The sequence below is a fragment of the Siphateles boraxobius genome, unplaced genomic scaffold (genome assembly GCF_051911475.1).
Source record: "Siphateles boraxobius isolate OS27281-9 unplaced genomic scaffold, OSU_SipBor_1 83, whole genome shotgun sequence".
NCBI lineage: Eukaryota > Metazoa > Chordata > Actinopteri > Cypriniformes > Leuciscidae > Siphateles > Siphateles boraxobius.
Window position 1 is genome coordinate 827149 of NW_027509212.1, and position 17852 is coordinate 845000.

Below are 17852 nucleotides of genomic sequence, written 5' to 3' on the forward strand. Positions count from 1 at the left end.
TGTCTTTCCCTCGGCAAGCCACCTTGCCACTCCTGGAGTTAATAGTAATGCCACCCCTCGGGCTGGTCACTCCAGCGTTCCTCCATATGAAGCCCTCCGGCCATATGTGTGTTCTTAAGTCCTCCCTACGGGCAGGCATGCTTTGGCTTATTTCCTCTGAGATATGCTTCCCAGTGTACCTTGGTATTCCTGTGTTAAGTAGGACTCCTTCGTCCGTGCCATCATCACGACAGGGGGATCAGACTTTCGCAGGGCACTGGAAGACAGCTGTGAAGGTGGCGTGATTACACAGGGACCCCCATTCTCCGTCATCCGACGTAACTCGGAGTGACTACGAAAGGGAACGTCTCGGTTACGTATGTAACCCTCGTTCCCTGAGTAGGGAACGGAGACGTTACGTCTCCCTGCCACTTCCGCTGTACCGCTGGGTAGACGCCTGAGTTCAGTCTCGGCTCCTCAGCGAAGACATATCTGCATGTTGCCGGCGTCCTCCTTTTATACCCACGCGGTGGGGCGGAGATACGCTATGCAAATTCCGCAGACCCATGGCATTTCATCGCCATTGGCTCGTTTTGTAATACTCGAAGTCGATAGGTGTTCTAAGCGAAACCCCCATTCTCCGTCATCCGACGTAACGTCTCCGTTCTCTACTCAGGGAACGAGGGTTACATACGTAACCGAGACGTTTCTCCACCAAGTACAGGCATGTTTGGTCAAATACTTATTTCACTTACTGAAATTCAAATAAATGTATAACCTTATAATGTTTTTCTGGATTTTTTGGTTGATATTCTGTCTCTATCCGTTAAAATAAACCTACCATAACAATTATAGACCCTTCATTTCTTTGTAAGTGGGAACTTACAAGAACTTACAAAATCAGCAAGGGAACAAATAATTATTTACTCCACTGTAGACTACATGTATTTCAAATCCTCATAAACTTTCCTTTATCTTTAACTGGCAAAAAATGATGCGAGCTTAAGTTTCTGTTTCAAGAAATGTCTACTTCTGTTAAACTTTAATTTTCTCATAAAGATGCCCTTTTGGTACGCTATAAAATGAGCACTGAAACGGGTTATTGCATTATTTCATTCACCTCCTGATCAGAGATGGATCCGCAGATCTCAGTTTCTCTTCTTTTCCTTCTTTTCACTGCAGGTAAAGACAAATAATATTTGTAAGTTACTGAGTACAAATACAGATAATTGATGTCTCTTTCTCTCTTTTTTATTACTAAAGGACACTCTCTCAAGTGTTATAAGTGCAGCCGTCAATCGGGTTCTTGTGAAGATCAAACGGTTCAAACATGTTCAGCTGGATATTCTTGGTGCGAGAGTTACGCAGGAGTAACACAAGTTGGTAAGTCCAATATGATTTAAAGTTTACAGTTATATTTGACTGGAGAAGCTGCTGTTAATTATTGGAGCTGCGAAAGAACAAATACTTGTTTTTCTGATGGAATTTATTATTTCAATCACATACAATGTTATGTAATAATTGTCACAGTTTCTGTTTGGTGTTCCCTGGGTATCCACTAGAGGTCTCTTCCCCTTACCGTCACCATCACATCAGGAACTGCATTTCCCATCATCCTTTGTCTGTACACATTACTGTTCATTGCACTCAGCTGTTCCCACTCACATTGTTTGTATTTGCCTATTTATACCCTGTCTGTTTCATTCTCTATCATGGAATCCTTGGTTAATGTCAACTGCACTTCGGAGATCTGTTCCTGTGTGTTTCTTGTTTTGGACGGCCTTTGTATGGATTTTGAACCTTTGCCTGGATGTTTTACAATTACGGATTACCCTATTAAAACTGCACTTGGATCTACCTGTTTGTGTGCGTGTCGTGACAGTAATGTTTTCTCTCAGATTGTAATTATATGTATTTAAAAAATGCACATACGAAAAGTTCTAAATGTTGGCACTTATAAATCAATTTTTAAGTTTAATTGGTCTTTCCTGTCATTCATATTTTTTAGGAGGTGACATTACTTCTAAAGAGATGTATAAAGGTTGTTCTACTGACTGTCAAAGTGGATCTGTAAACATAGGCATTACAAGGGCCAAAACTTCCTGCTGTAACACAGACCTGTGTAACCGCCAAAATCCTCCAGGTTTTGTACTTAAATGACAATGTGCAAATCAATGTCAACAATTATTTTACTTCCAAATGACATTCAATCAGAAAATAAAATGCTGTCTGTCGTGAACTGATTGAATGGAGCAGATAAAAGACCGTTATTTCATAAGCTATTTTGTACGAAAATAAAATAAAAGAATACATAGAATAAATAGAATTGTTTTCCTTCTGTAGATCTCGCCCCGAATGGAAAGAAATGTTATAATTGTGATGAAAAGAGCTGCTCAAAAACATTGAGCTGTTCAGGGGACGAAGACCACTGCTTTACAGCAACAGGTGAGAATCTGAAGATCATTATCTTTTAAACTCTCTTAGATACAGATCACAAATACCAATGTACAGCTTAGACTGAATCAGCCTTTGTTTTTTGTTTTTCTTTCTTTTCATTAGGGACTTATGATGGCCAGTCACTGGTTGTAAAAGGCTGTATCTCTAAACCTTTGTGTGATGCCACGGCGTCGGTTAAAGATGTTCAGAGCGTCTCATGTTGTGAGGGGAACCTGTGTAACGGCGCTCCGAGTGTCAGCCAGAGCTTCCTGTTCCTCTGCGGGTCTCTGCTCTCATACTTCCTGCTGCACTGAATCCAGCTGAATCAGACACGCTGTACTGAATAAGTTTTCTGTATCTTTGGTGTTCTGATGTGATTTAAAAAAAAAAAAATTGCTGTAAAATTCTGATGTGACATTTAACAAAATAAAATACTAGGCCTACCTTGTTTCTGTGGTCATTAATAGACATTGTCATGCTGTAAAAAAGTCATATAAAACGCTTTTATTTCTTTAAAAAAAAAGATTAAAGGTATAGTTCATAAAATTAAAATTAGAATATTTTTTTTTACTCACCCTGGTGTTCTAATGCCGTATGTCCTTTTTCGGGATCACACAATGAAAAAAAGGAACAAGACAAAACACTTCTGCTCATCCATATAAGGGCTGTGAACAGTGACCAGCATCAAGCTTTTTAAAAGATGCAGAAGTGTCTGAACCAGAGTACTCCTTCCGTATGTAAATGGTCAGGACTAGAAGTGTGGAGAAGGGGTGGTGGAGGGATGCTGATAAACTGTCAATGAATTGAGGGTGAGACTCCTGAAGAGATATACACATCTCTTATCGTAGATACCTGAGTGCTCTCCACTCGTGTTAATTATCTGAGCGTGCTCCTCCCATACTTTGTTAAAGGGGTAATATATACAATGCCATTTTTTTACAAGCTAATATGATTCTTTAGGGTCTAAATTAAAAGTTTGTAATGTACTGTAATTAAAAATGATCATTAGTATTGTAAGAAGACACTTATTCTACCTGGTCAAAAACAGCGATTTGCAAAGATTAAAATAAATATTAATATAAAGGTTAATAAAACGTTACACTCACTTCAGTTCTTCTGGAGGTGCATCAGGAACACGAATAGTTGGTTGGTACCGATCCTTTTTTCAGGAGCAGCTTCTTAGCAAAACCAGCTTTATACTGACCCTCCTCGTTTATAAAGCAGTCTGGTTGTGTAGTGTTTTTACTCTCAGTGTGTTCTGAGTGACAGTGTGTGTTATCTCAGTGAGGGTTGTGTAGTGTTTTTACTCTCAGTGTGTTCTGAGTGACAGTGTGTGTTATCTCAGTGAGGGTTGTGTAGTGTTTTTACTTTCAGTGTGTTCTGAGTGACGGTGTGTGTTATCTCAGTGAGGGTTGTGTAGTGTTTTTACTTTCAGTGTGTTCTGAGTGACGGTGTGTGTTATCTCAGTGAGGGTTGTGTAGTGTTTTTACTTTCAGTGTGTTCTGAGTGACAGTGTGTGTTATCTCAGTGAGGGTTGTGTAGTGTTTTTACTTTCAGTGTGTTCTGAGTGACGGTGTGTGTTATCTCAGTGAGGGTTGTGTAGTGTTGTTACTTTCAGTGTGTTCTGAGTGACAGTGTGTGTTATCTCAGTGAGGGTTGTGTAGTGTTTTTACTTTCAGTGTGTTCTGAGTGACGGTGTGTGTTATCTCAGTGAGGGTTGTGTAGTGTTTTTACTCTCAGTGTGTTCTGAGTGACAGTGTGTGTTATCTCAGTGAGGGTTGTGTAGTGTTTTTACTCTCAGTGTGTTCTGAGTGACAGTGTGTGTTATCTCAGTGAGGGTTGTGTAGTGTTTTTCCTCTCAGTGTGTTCTGAGTTACGGTGTGTGTTATCTCAGTGAGGGTTGTGTAGTGTTTTTACTTTCAGTGTGTTCTGAGTGACGGTGTGTGTTATCTCAGTGAGGGTTGTGTAGTGTTGTTACTCTCAGTGTGTTCTGGGTGACAGTGTGTGTTATCTCAGTGAGGGTTGTGTAGTGTTTTTCCTCTCAGTGTGTTCTGAGTTACGGTGTGTGTTATCTCAGTGAGGGTTGTGTAGTGTTTTTCCTCTCAGTGTGTTCTGAGTGACGGTGTGTGTTATCTCAGTGAGGGTTGTGTAGTGTTTTTACTCTCAGTGTGTTCTGAGTGACAGTGTGTGTTATCTCAGTGAGGGTTGTGTAGTGTTTTACTCTCAGTGTGTTCCGAGTGACAGTGTGTGTTATCTCAGTGAGGGTTGTGTAGTGTTGTTACTCTCAGTGTGTTATGAGTGACAGTGTGTGTTATCTCAGTGAGGGTTGTGTAGTGTTTTTACTCTCAGTGTGTTCTGAGTGACAGTGTGTGTTATCTCAGTGAGGGTTGTGTAGTGTTTTTACTCTCAGTGTGTTCTGAGTGACGGTGTGTGTTATCTCAGTGAGGGTTGTGTAGTGTTTTTACTCTCAGTGTGTTCTGAGTGACAGTGTGTGTTATCTCAGTGAGGGTTGTGTACTGTTTTACTCTCAGTGTGTTCCGAGTGACGGTGTGTGTTAACTCAGTGAGGGTTGTGTAGTGTTTTTACTCTCAGTGTGTTCCGAGTGACGGTGTGTGTTATCTCAGTGAGGGTTGTGTAGTGTTTTTACTCTCAGTGTGTTCTGAGTGACAGTGTGTGTTATCTCAGTGAGGGTTGTGTAGTGTTTTTCCTCTCAGTGTGTTCTGAGTGACAGTGTGTGTTATCTCAGTGAGGGTTGTGTAGTGTTTTCCTCTCAGTGTGTTCTGAGTGACAGTGTGTGTTATCTCAGTGAGGGTTGTGTAGTGTTTTCCTCTCAGTGTGTTCTGAGTGACAGTGTGTGTTATCTCAGTGAGGGTTGTGTAGTGTTTTTCCTCTCAGTGTGTTCTGAGTGACGGTGTGTGTTATCTCAGTGAGGGTTGTGTAGTGTTTTCCTCTCAGTGTGTTCTGAGTGACGGTGTGTGTTATCTCAGTGAGGGTTGTGTAGTGTTTTCCTCTCAGTGTGTTCCGAGTGACGGTATGTGTTATCTCAGTGAGGGTTGTGTAGTGTTTTCCTCTCAGTGTGTTCTGAGTGACAGTGTGTGTTATCTCAGTGAGGGTTGTGTAGTGTTTTACTCTCAGTGTGTTCTGAGTGACGGTGTGTGTTATCTCAGTGAGGGTTGTGTAGTGTTTTTCCTCTCAGTTTGTTCTGAGTGACAGTGTGTGTTATCTCAGTGAGGGTTGTGTAGTGTTTTTCCTCTCAGTGTGTTCTGGGTGACAGTGTGTGTTATCTCAGTGAGGATTGTGTAGTGTTTTTCCTCTCAGTGTGTTCTGGGTGACAGTGTGTGTTATCTCAGTGAGGGTTGTGTAGTGTTTTTACTCTCAGTGTGTTCTGAGTGACAGTGTGTGTTATCTCAGTGAGGGTTGTGTAGTGTGTTACTCTCAGTGTGTTCTGAGTGACAGTGTGTGTTATCTCAGTGAGGGTTGTGTAGTGTTTTTCCTCTCAGTGTGTTCTGAGTGACAGTGTGTTTTATCTCAGTGAGGGTTGTGTAGTGTTTTTACTCTCAGTGTGTTCTGAGTGACAGTGTGTGTTATCTCAGTGAGGGTTGTGTAGTGTTTTTACTCTCAGTGTGTTCTGAGTGACAGTGTGTTTTATCTCAGTGAGGGTTGTGTAGTGTTTTTCCTCTCAGTGTGTTCTGGGTGACAGTGTGTGTTATCTCAGTGAGGATTGTGTAGTGTTTTTCCTCTCAGTGTGTTCTGGGTGACAGTGTGTGTTATCTCAGTGAGGGTTGTGTAGTGTGTTACTCTCAGTGTGTTCTGAGTGACAGTGTGTGTTATCTCAGTGAGGGTTGTGTAGTGTTTTTCCTCTCAGTGTGTTCTGAGTGACAGTGTGTGTTATCTCAGTGAGGGTTGTGTAGTGTTTTTACTCTCAGTGTGTTCTGAGTGACAGTGTGTGTTATCTCAGTGAGGGTTGTGTAGTGTTTTTACTCTCAGTGTGTTCTGAGTGACAGTGTGTGTTATCTCAGTGAGGGTTGTGTAGTGTTTTTACTCTCAGTGTGTTCTGAGTGACGGTGTGTTTTATCTCAGTGAGGGTTGTGTAGTGTTTTTACTCTCAGTGTGTTCTGAGTGACGGTGTGTTTTATCTCAGTGAGGGTTGTGCGGTGTTTGGCTGCACTGAGCCTGTGTTGAGCGTGTGTTAAGAGTTGTGTTGCTTGGAATGAGTTTTGCAGGTGATGTGAACTGTTTAGCTCAGGCAACTGTTGGTAGTGCAGACTGTAGTGAGAGTTTTGCACATGTAGCTCCAGTTGTGCTCACTGTCGTTTAGCAATCGAAAAAAACTGTAAGTAAATCGGTCAAACACAATACAATTAAATGTAACATCATGAAATAATTGTTTAACATAATTTAAGTAAATTAAAGCAAAAATCATTTAATTTCATTTCATCACATTTACTTGTTTCATGCCAGTTTTCTCTGCCCACAGTTTCTTTCTTGGATATATTATGAGGTTTATTTGATTAGTTAAATGCAGCTGATTTGTTTGTTCCGACTGTAAAGGTGTGCTGTGATTGGTCACACCCTCACACTCTTTTGTCATTGGCTGTATGTCAGTTTAAGTAAAAGAGAGTCAGTGTCATCATGCACAATTCAGGCCCTCTACCTCAACTAATCATTGAAAAATAATGCAATCTCTTCACTGGATGAAGATGAAGACGACACTCACTGTGCTCCTAATCCTGGAGCTCTACGGACTCTCCTCCGGTCTCATTAAACAACATTTCTTTGTGAATCAGTATAAGAACTGGGGTTCTGCACTACAGCACTGCAGAACTAACTTTCATGACCTGTCAACCTTCACCGATGAGAGCCCGGAGCAGCAATTTTTGGAAGATGCAGTTAATCAAACTTCTGATGCCTGGCTTGGTCTCAACAAAATATCAGAAGTCTGGAAGTGGACCGGAGGAGAAAACGCAAAACAAATTAGCTGGTATCCTAAACAGCCTGATCATGATAAATGTGCTTTTCTACACAAAGATCATAAGAAACTGCATGACTTTAAATGCATGCATAAATATGCCTTCTTCTGTATGAACATAGAGTTTGTTCTGGTGCAGCAGGAAGAGAGCTGGGAAGGAGCTCTGGAATACTGCAGAAAACATTATAATGATCTGATTATAATGAGCTCAAGGAACACGATGGATTCTTCTTTAAGGAAAATCACACAGGCTGAAACTGGATATGTGTGGACTGGTCTGCGCTTTCTAGCAGGAGAGTGGAGATGGGTCAATGGAGATGATCTTGACTTTACGGTCTGGTCTCAGACGGGACCGCCCCAGTGTCCTGCCAGAAACCTTCGTTGTGGAGCCCTGGACAAGCAAACAAGGGTCTGGACACACACAGACTGTGAGGAGAAACATCACTTCTTTTGTCAGTAGATGGTACGTCACTTACACAAATATTTTATGAGCAAAGATTACAACTATAATAGATATGGTGCCATAAAAATATTTGAGCCCTTTGTTATCGCAACTGTTGAACATTTCCATTAATACGCTATTGGTAACCGTTTATTGCTGTCTTATGTAAACCATCTTTTTCCTTTTTTTAATATGACAAACTGGATCACTAGCAGAAGGGATTGGCTCAACAACAGTTTCTTCTCCTCACTGAAAGCATTCAACAATCACTCGACAGCTCCACACCACTCCGTTTAACATTTCCTGCTCACACCTACTAGAAAGAAGAAAGTATCCCGCTCCGGGTTCACTGCATAAAGCAGTGTGTGCCACTATAAAGATCCTGGTCTAAAACAAGCGAGAACATCTATGAAAGTACTAGTTTTTGTTTAATTTTGGGGTCTTTTATGCAGATGTAGCAAGTGGCTCTTTTTTTTAGCGATATAGGATGGGCTGTGCTCTCCCAAACAGAGCTCTAATAAATAACGACTACGCCACCCCAGCATTTAACCAGCTGGGGGAAAACCCATAAAAGGGCACACCAGTTCGTTCTCCTTCCCACAATCACAAAACACTGAGGCGTGAATACAGAAAAAGTGTCTTTATTCAATGATCATAAATAGTTTAAAATACCACTACGGTCAGTAGAATAGTTGATATGGAAGACAAGGCCACTGATTTATATTTGAGCTATTTTATATATGAGCAACTAGGTCCAACAAGGGAACAAATGCAAGCTCTTGTCATGGAGCTGGGGCGCACCATTAGCTGGGCAGGCTGAGCGGTGGGCTTCGAATCAGCCTGCAATAAGTACACCGTGCCCAAAACTTCCAAAGCACACACACTCCAGTGAAATCCACTGCAAGAAAACCTACACCGCAATCTTAAAAGGAGTTTCCATTCACCCTGCACAGGATGGCCAGCCTGCCCACTTTTGGGTCACCCCTGCTCCTAAAAAAAGGAAAAAAAGAAAACCAATTGATACAGAAAACAGCATTAATTGTTAAGGTTGCCAGCCAAAAACAATTAACACAAAATAAACACGAAAAGAATGTACTGTCACTTAATACAATAAAGACAAAAGAACACACAAGAACGAATCATCAATTACTCTCCAAATAAAAACCAAATATTACAATAAGGAAAACAAACAGCAACAAAAACACCCCTAAGCAAAACAGCAGCGTCAAGGCTAATCAGTGTTGCGATCAAACGCCCACTTTCACGGCCTAAAATACACAAGGAACAGAGTTAAAAACACACTTTTAACGTTACTTTAAAGTGGACATAAAGACATGATGGGTTTACATACCGATCAGCGGGACTTCCGTTCAAATATCCAGCAGACCATTCTCTCATACCATTTACTACACAGAGAAAATCACGCGTCATACATACGCAAAATAAACGCAGTCCCACACTCGAAGATACACAATACAATGGACCTCCCAAACAGAAGGGCAGGAGTCACTCACAGCACGCTGTGTTCTACGTGCGATCGATCCTAAACTGGAACTACAGCAATGATGCAGAGGAAACACCCTCTCGAGCGATACGATCAGTACCTCCGAACAGACACCAGCTGAGCATAAAAGTCAGTAAACACAATCTAGTCCCCAAACCATAGCTATGGCAAACAAACAGCCACCTCGCACTCAGAGCTGTCGAGCACCGGCAACCATGACACCCAGATGACAATGATGACGCAATATCCCGCTACTCTGGGGCTGCCCTTTATATACTCTAAATATGGCTCTGTATATATACATGGGGCGGAGTCATGCTTAAAGTGCCACTTCACCACACATATCTTATAAGTACAAAAATGGTTAATGTTCTTTTGTTTTATAACTTTACAGAATATAAGTTTATTTTATATAAAAAATTTATATCAAAACAAATGAACATATTAGTAGTAGTTGTGTTTAGAGGAGCTGTACAGAATGTGACAGATTTTACTTCTTTACTTTTTTCTTTATTTGTGTGAATTTTTTTTCATTGATCATTTAAATTCCATTCAGTAAACTGTAGCTTCCTGAAGCAGGAATTATTAAATCACAAAGGACATACAGCTTAGTGCTTATTTTTAATAACAGTTAATAAATTAATAGTTTATTATTCTAATTATAAATTTATATATGTAATTATGCATTATAATCTTTCTCTTTTTTATGTTTTTAGGGCATATTAATTCACTATGCATTTCAGGTTGTAATGTAATATAAGTCAATGGCCATTTCTAGAGTCAGTTTTAAAAAAGTGTCTTTTGAAAATATATTAGGAAATATCGGTGTCACAGCAGAGATGACACTGGATCTTAGAGCAGCAGTCTTTATTGAAAACAAAAATCAAACTAACAGAAATACTCAGGCTTTGCAGAAATACCAAAAACAAGGACAGAACAACGCGTAAATAGCGATGACGACAGACAACTGAACAGGACTAAACACAGGGCTTAAATTATTTAAAAAAGAGGGAGGGAACTAACGAGACACACCTGAACGAGCGACTCTAATCTAATCCAATGAGACTGAACTAATTAACAAACTGAAAGCAAAACTCAATGTAAACTGAATGAAAAACAGAACATATATGTTGCAATCTGATGCTAAATGCCATAATTGACAATTAGAATTGAGTATTTAAGAAGCAAGTAACCTTAGAGACTTACGTTAACTAATCAACATCAGAATAGAAGAATCCATATAGTTAATGAATGTATATTGATAGATGTACTGACATGAGGATGATAAAAGTATTTTGATTTGAGTAAACTACTGTATCCCGTTAAGGTTTTTACTTCATTGAATATGTAATATTGGAATTATATTGAATAGGTCCTATTTACTTTGTATTTAATTAAAACACAATCCTTATATCGTCCATGAAAGAGGCTGCCTGGATCACAAAATGGTTTTGTGTATACCATTTCATGACTCATGTCATATTGTGAAATAAATAGGCTATTTTTTAACAAGACATTCTTGCATTTTCTGTCGTCTGTGGAGAACATTTTGTTTTTAATATTTCTTAGAGAAATAATGCCTGTAAATATAAGGGTATCTTAAAGCTGACACAAAGCCACGTATATTTTTTTAGTTTGGGTCACAAAAATGTCACTTTTTTCATTTTTCTTTAAATGTATCAAATGTCACAATTCAGCACATTTCACGAAAAGACGAACATTTGGTGTATTACTTTGTATTTATTTTTAATATATGATTGGTTCTCAAGTTTTCAAAGAAGAATTTCCTTTAACAAGAAAGACCCTGATTTCTTCAGTGTTTTTGCCTATTGAACGATAGTGTAGGTGAATAGAGTAAAACATTTTAATGTATAAAATTTGTATTCTGTTCCAGAGAGCTGAAAAAACACTTTTATACTTGAATACTGCTAAATATAACTTACTCTTCAACATATATTAATTATTGACTAATATTGCCTATCACATTAATCTGATACTGCTAGCTTTTATCTAAATCGTTATCGGTAGCACAACACGCTAGTATCTCGCTAGCCTGCTAACCTGCCATCCGTGCTTGCTTGCGCATTTACTGGTCCATCAAACAACTGTTGTGAGTAGGATGAGTCAACAAACACGGTGAGTAATGTTTTCTCCTGCTATAGTCACTTGCACTTCGTGTCACATGTATAGTATAGCCTTCTCTGTCAGCGGTGAGGACTGTAGGGAGATAGTCAGGCTGACGGAGAATATTTCAGATCTAGAGACATGAATCCAAACTTTAATCGAGGATAATAAGAATGCAAGGGCTTTAGATACTGCTTTGGATGCGAATAGCTTAGTGAACTCTGTACATTGTTTGGTTCCGGCTGTAGAGCCCGTGCAGCAGGACAACTGGGTGATCGTGAGACTCTGTATTCGCGGGACAAAACACAGCTCTTCCATTACAACATTAAACAGGTTCTCCCCACTCAGTGAAACACCCACTGAGAATCCTGTTGAATGTGTCCTAGTTATTGGCGATTCTATTAAAATAGAGAGACCAGCCACATGTTTGCTGGGAGCCAGAGCGCTTGACATCAAAGCATTGAACTTCGCCCAATGCTCACTTTCCCTGATGCCGAAAAACTTGTCCATGCCTTTGTTTCCTCCAGGCTAGACTATTGCAATGCCCTCCTTATCGGGACCCCAAGCAAGAACATCAAGCAGCTGCAGTACATCCAGAACTGTGCAGCTAGGATCCTGATGGGCGTGTGGAAGTACCACCACATTACACCCATCCTCAAATCGCTCCATTGGCTTCCTGTCCAGTACAGGATTGAATTCAAAGTTTCCCTTTTGTCCCATCAGTGCCTCCATGGCACTGCCCCCCTATATCTCAAACAACGCATCACTCCCCTGTCCTCATCACGCCATCTTCGCTCTGGACAGGCCAACCTCCTCCAGCCTTTGAGGACAAGGCTTCGTACTATGGGTGACCGTGCCTTCTGTTCAGTTGCACCCAGTCTGTGGAATGCTCTCCCTATCCATCTAAGGGCCCCACAGACTGTGGACTCTTTTAAAAAAGGTCATAAAAACCATCTTTTTAGAAAAGCCTTTTAGGGCTAAAAGTGTTATTTTAATGTTTCTGTTTTTATTCTATTTTGTATTTGTAGCACTTTGAGGTCATGGAATTGATGTAAAGTGTGTTATAAATTAAATTTATTATTATTATTATTATCATTATTAAAGCAAATTTAAAAGTGCTGGCTAATGCTATCGCATGTAGCGTCTGGACCAATCACACACACAAATTATTTATTATATTTAATGAATAGTCCGGCAAACTCACTCTCCCAACTAAGATCTTTGTAACTTCCCCCGAAATTAGCATCACAATGAAGCTAACACCACTGGCAGAACTCAGTGTCCTGTTACATTGATAAGAAAAAAAAAATATATATATATATATATATATATATATATATATATATATATATATATATATATATATATATATATATATATATATATATATATATAACCACTTGAGTAAAGTATAAACATGCATCTTATTTTCCCATCTCATGATTTTCCTTTTTATGTTGTTTGGCCTACGTTTTCTTGTAAACTTTAATGGGTTAGTGTTTCAGACTTTGCATACTATGGTTAACCAAAATCATATATGTGGCATGTTTGGTCTCTATAAACTCCAATCTTCGTTCTCCATTTGTTAATTTACATTACATTCTGCTAACTTTGTGACGCATGGGTATTATAAGAATCTTGAAGATTCTTTTGCTTAAACACCCAATGAAATTACAGATTCAAATGTCTTGCTTGAACACAAAGGTCGTAAAATCTCCCTCCAAAGGGACAACTTCTTATTGGCTCACACAACTCCAGAGGGTGTGACATCTTCACACTTTAAAAATCACTGATCAAGATCAGCTCTTCCTCTTTGCTTCCTTGCTCTCTTAGCGCTCTCTTAGCTCTCTTAGCTCCCTCTCTTTCTATTGGTCCTTCCTGAGAAGTCCTGATGTGAAGATGATGCTGAAATAGAAGTATTCTAAGGTTCCCCAAGCTTGTGCCAGGCTGCGGCCTTGTCTTTCCATTCACCAAAAATCCTTTGCCTCCAACTGGTTCTTTCTCATCAAGACAGCATCAGTGTGGCGAAGGACGGCCGAGGGACGTGAGAGAACGGCGCGAGGCCGGTGGTGCGATTGCTAATGAGCAAGACCTGTGTAGCACACCCGTCTTGCGCCGTTTTCTCACGTCCCCGGGCCGTCTTTCGCCACAATCAGCAAAGATCAACTGGAGCCTCAACAAATTGCATCAGGACAGTTTAATTCAAATGGGCGAGACATGCAAGTATCAAACTTAGTCTCATTATTTGATACATTAAGTATCCTTACCCTTTTTAAAGAAGGGCATGTTAGAACTAAACTGATGGTTTGCTCAAGGCTGTTGATCTGCTGAATTTCAAACAATGCTATAACTTCTTGCTTTCCTGTATTCTTCTTCAGCTCTCTTTCCCTTGGTAAACGGTATGCATGTATATATGTGTATTTTAGAGTAGTTTAAGTGTTTAGTCTAGTTAATAAAATCTTGTTCATGTCACACGTAAAGTTGTCCGTGTCTCAAGCTCATATCTGGAGTCACTAATCATATCAATCTTGACTACTTGCTCTTAGTAGTACTTAGTAAGAAAAACATTTCCCATGCCCCGGAAATGTACATTTCTATTAATTAATTAATAACCAATAGACGAATCCGGCGAATCTACCGGAAGTAAGCGGGCGCCATAACTGAGCTGTTGCTGGGTAGCGTTGCGCCATTGCCTCCTATTGTTTTAGTTGCAACTCGCGTCCACTGGAATAAACAGCCCGCGATTTACGACTGTCACTAACGTTACTTTTATAATGTCGAGTGGGAAAACATGTTCCGTTTTAAATTGTTTCAATGGCGGCAGTAAAATTTCAATTTGGAAGAGAAAACATTGTGAGCTACATAAAATACCCCGGGTCGACTGCGCCTGTCTGGTGCCATACGGTTTATGCAGATTTCCTGGGCGAGTACAAGACGCGGACATTCGCCAGAAGTGGGTGAAAAATATCAACAGGCAGGGATGGGTTCCTAATAACAACAGCAGGGTAAGTTTTGGCTTGTATTGAATCCCATTTCCCTTTCAAATTGTGACAATGTTAATGTGGTAACCCACTTACAGTTTTTTTCGATTGCTAAACGACAGTGAGCACAACTGGAGCTACATGTGCAAAACTCTAACTACAGTCTGCACAGCAGCAGTTCATGTGGACCAAACTCTAGTTCATTTTTCATTGCTTGAACACAGTTTTCAAAACTCTACACACTTATCCCATGACTTTAACCACAACCTGCACAACACTGTGGATTTACAGCACTTTGTTCAAATGCTAACACACTGCTGTCAAAACTGTGAACCACACATTCAAAACAGAATAGATTTCAGCCTTGTGCCTTTCAAACACTGCTGACTGCAATTTCAGCTGAAAGGTTAAGCAGGTCTTGTTTGTTATTTGTTCGAATTACAGTATGTACTTTTAGTTTCTACATTTTTTTTCTCATTACTGTAATTCCGTAAATTACTACAAACTGAAGATTGAAGCAAACTGCTAATTTCATTTACCTTACGTAAAGAATTATGTTCTAAAAATGTAAATAAATCATCTGAAAGAATGTCACTCTTTTCTTTGAAAAAAATATTACTTTGTATGAAGACACTGAAATAGTTCAAACTGTAAAGATGAAAAGTTTGTATTTTCTGTATTGGTGTTTGATGATAGTGTTTTTACCCTCAGTGTGTTCTGAGTGACAGTGTGTGTTATCTCAGTGAGGGTTGTGTAGTGTTTTTACCCTCAGTGTGTTCTGAGTGACAGTGTGTGTTATCTCAGTGAGGGTTGTGCATAGTGTTTGGTTGCACTGAGCCTGTTTTGAGCCATGTGTTAAGAGTTGTGTTGCTTGGAATGAGTTTTGCAGGTGATGTGAACTGTTTAGCTCAGGTGACTGTTGGTAGTGCAGACTGTAGTTAGAGTTTTGCACATGTAGCTCCAGTTGTGCTCACTGTCGTTTAGCGATCGAAAAAAACTGTAATGTTACCTAGCTGGTCAACGTCAGCTTGCTAGCTAACTTAGCTGTCTGTTAGCTGCTAACTTTAAATTGGCTCAGATGTTGTTGGAAAGCTAGTCTGTCTTGTCAGTGACACGAAAAACTGTTATTTGTCTAAAATATAGACAGTATTGTTAGGTAGTAGCCTATTGTTGTGTACTGTTGTATTCAATATGTGTAACTGTCCAACTAGACATGCCTGTCATGTTTATGTTTAAGGTGTATGGCTTATAGCAGCTATGTGTGTGTGTGTCTGTGTGTGAGTGTGTGAGAGAGAGAAGTCAGAGTGTGTGTGTGTGTGTGTGTGTGTGTGTGTGTGTGTGTGTGTGTGTGTGTGTGTGTGTGTGTGTGTGTGTGTGTGTGTGTGTGTGTGTGTGTGTTTATTCCACATTGCATTTGTGGTCTAGTTCCAGACCTTCATTTATGTGTGGAAACTTTCAGATTTATGCTGCATTTATTGATTTTAGAAAAAAAGAAAATAAAAGAAAAATAAATAAATTTTTGCAATGTGTGGTCTGTTCGGTCCCAAATACCTACATTTTTTACACACCTTCAGAACAACCAAATTGAGCCCAGTGTGTGTGTGTGTGTGTGTGTGTGTGTGTGTGTGTGTGTGTGTGTGTGTGTGTGTGTGTGTGTGTGTGTGTATAGATGTGACCAATGTCACAAAATCTAATGCCGCTGAGATGAAAGGAACAATGTTTTTTAACGAGGGAAACATCAAATGTCTTGATCAAAGACCCAGTGAGGGTTACTTCCATTCCTAATGCACCAATCACTGTCAATAATGAACCATTGTCAACAATTTCACATATCTAGGAAGCCTCATCAGCAAGGATAACGCTGCACAAAGTGACATACAAGCGAGACTTGGAAAAGCTAGAGGTGCATAACTTGCATATTAGTCTCAGAATTGGAGTTGAAATTGTAGCCTGGGTCAGCTCTGCCCTCTGCTGGAGGTGAAACAGAGAGACATGATGAAATATAATTCAGCTACACCTTTACCCAGCAGATACAATGGTTTGCAATTTTGGAAAAGGAAAAATACCACAATGATTTTTTAAATATTATTCATATTATATGCAATGTTCTTTAAGAGGACATCAGGACATATATAATTGTTAATAAAGGAATTTATATACAATAAATATGAAATATGATTTTATTGTATGTACAATCATCGAATCAACAGATTTCATATGGTTTTAAGTTTTAACTCACTATTTTAAATATATTAATTATAAGTGAAGTCAAGTCACATTTATTTATATATCGCTTTTTACAATACAGTTTTTTTCAAAGCAGTGATGTTTCATTTTTGTTTTATAAAGTTATTAATTTATTTCATATATATATATATATATATATATATATATATATATATATATATATAATCTCTGCAGCAACTAGCCTGTGACACCGATATTTCCTAATATATTTTCACAAGACACTTATTTAAAACTGACTCTAGAAATGGCCACTGACTTATATTACATTACAACCTGAAATGCATAGTGAATGAATATGCCCTAAAAACATATAAAAGAGAAAGATTATAATGCATCATCACATATATAAATTTATAATTATAGCAATAAACTATTAATGTATTAACTGTTATTAAAAATAAGCACTAAAATATATTTCCTTTGTGATTTAATAATTCCTGCTTCAGGAAGCTACAGTTTACTGAATGGAATTTAAATGATTAATGAAAAAAATGTCACATCGTCCCCTTGGAATTATAAGGTTCTATCTGCGTTCTGAGCAGTTTTGAGATATTGAGCTTCAAAGTTTTTGCATTACACATAGGAAAATTTATATGGGGAACAAGTTTCTTTCAAACATGAAAATAACAGGGACCCTAAATGTATTCTAAATGTACAATATCAAAATCCTCTCAAATTTGTAAATGGGTTTTTTTGGAATGGGTCAAACGCAGATAGAACCTTCTAATTCTAAAAAAACACTTTTCGCTTAGAATTATAAGGTTCTATCTGCCAAAACATTATTTGAACATTAAATATAAAATTAATGTTGTAACAATGTCTCAACATGTGTTAGAAAGTAAAATTGTATCCTTTCTATGACATTTATTTCATATTTTTTAGCTCTTCCATGTATTTAGGACATTTCAAATTAAGCAAGGTAGGTCTAAATATTTTGTCCAGTGCAGAATCTTAATTTTCGTTACCAATTTGGTGGGTAATTAAACACATTATTGCAGAAATTGTTACTTTAATCTTTCTTTTGTTTAGACAGAAAGCAGCTACTGTAATACATCTGAGCAGGACTTTATTCCAGCTAAAGTGGGCCAGGTGAAATGGCTTTCTCTCTAGACATCAGTATGGCTGAAATAACATGCTAACGTTTATTGTTGTAATTAAGACCCCATCAAT

At 38.9% G+C, this 17852-nt stretch overlaps 1 protein-coding gene and 1 long non-coding RNA gene across 2 annotated transcripts in view; one reads left to right on the plus strand and one right to left on the minus strand.

Moving 5' to 3' along the window:
- Window positions 1-1099: 1099 nt before the first annotated feature.
- LOC143730873 (urokinase plasminogen activator surface receptor-like) lies at window positions 1100-2730 on the plus strand. Its single transcript, XM_077221450.1, has 5 exons — window positions 1100-1161; window positions 1243-1362; window positions 1991-2122; window positions 2323-2424; window positions 2539-2730. The coding sequence occupies exons 1-5, from the start codon at window positions 1113-1115 to the stop codon at window positions 2727-2729; spliced, it is 594 nt and encodes a 197-aa protein (XP_077077565.1). The 5' UTR covers window positions 1100-1112; the 3' UTR covers window position 2730.
- A 5762-nt stretch (window positions 2731-8492) lies between these two features.
- Window positions 8493-17852, minus strand: part of LOC143730892 (uncharacterized) — a 462574-nt gene continuing 453214 nt past the window's right edge. Inside the window, exons 2-3 of the long non-coding RNA XR_013200674.1 lie at window positions 9178-9232; window positions 8493-9094 (exon numbers count right to left, since the gene is read on the minus strand). This is a non-coding gene — a long non-coding RNA (uncharacterized LOC143730892). The remainder of the gene's footprint in view (window positions 9095-9177; window positions 9233-17852) is intronic.

Coding starts and splice junctions, on each gene's coding strand:
- LOC143730873 (XM_077221450.1), top strand. CDS start 1,113: ATGGATCCGCAGATCTCAGTTTCTCTTCTTTTCCTTCTTTTCACTGCA. Junction 1,162..1,242: donor TTTCCTTCTTTTCACTGCAG/GTAAAGACAAAT, acceptor TTATTACTAAAG/GACACTCTCTCAAGTGTTAT. Junction 2,123..2,322: donor TAACCGCCAAAATCCTCCAG/GTTTTGTACTTA, acceptor TTCCTTCTGTAG/ATCTCGCCCCGAATGGAAAG.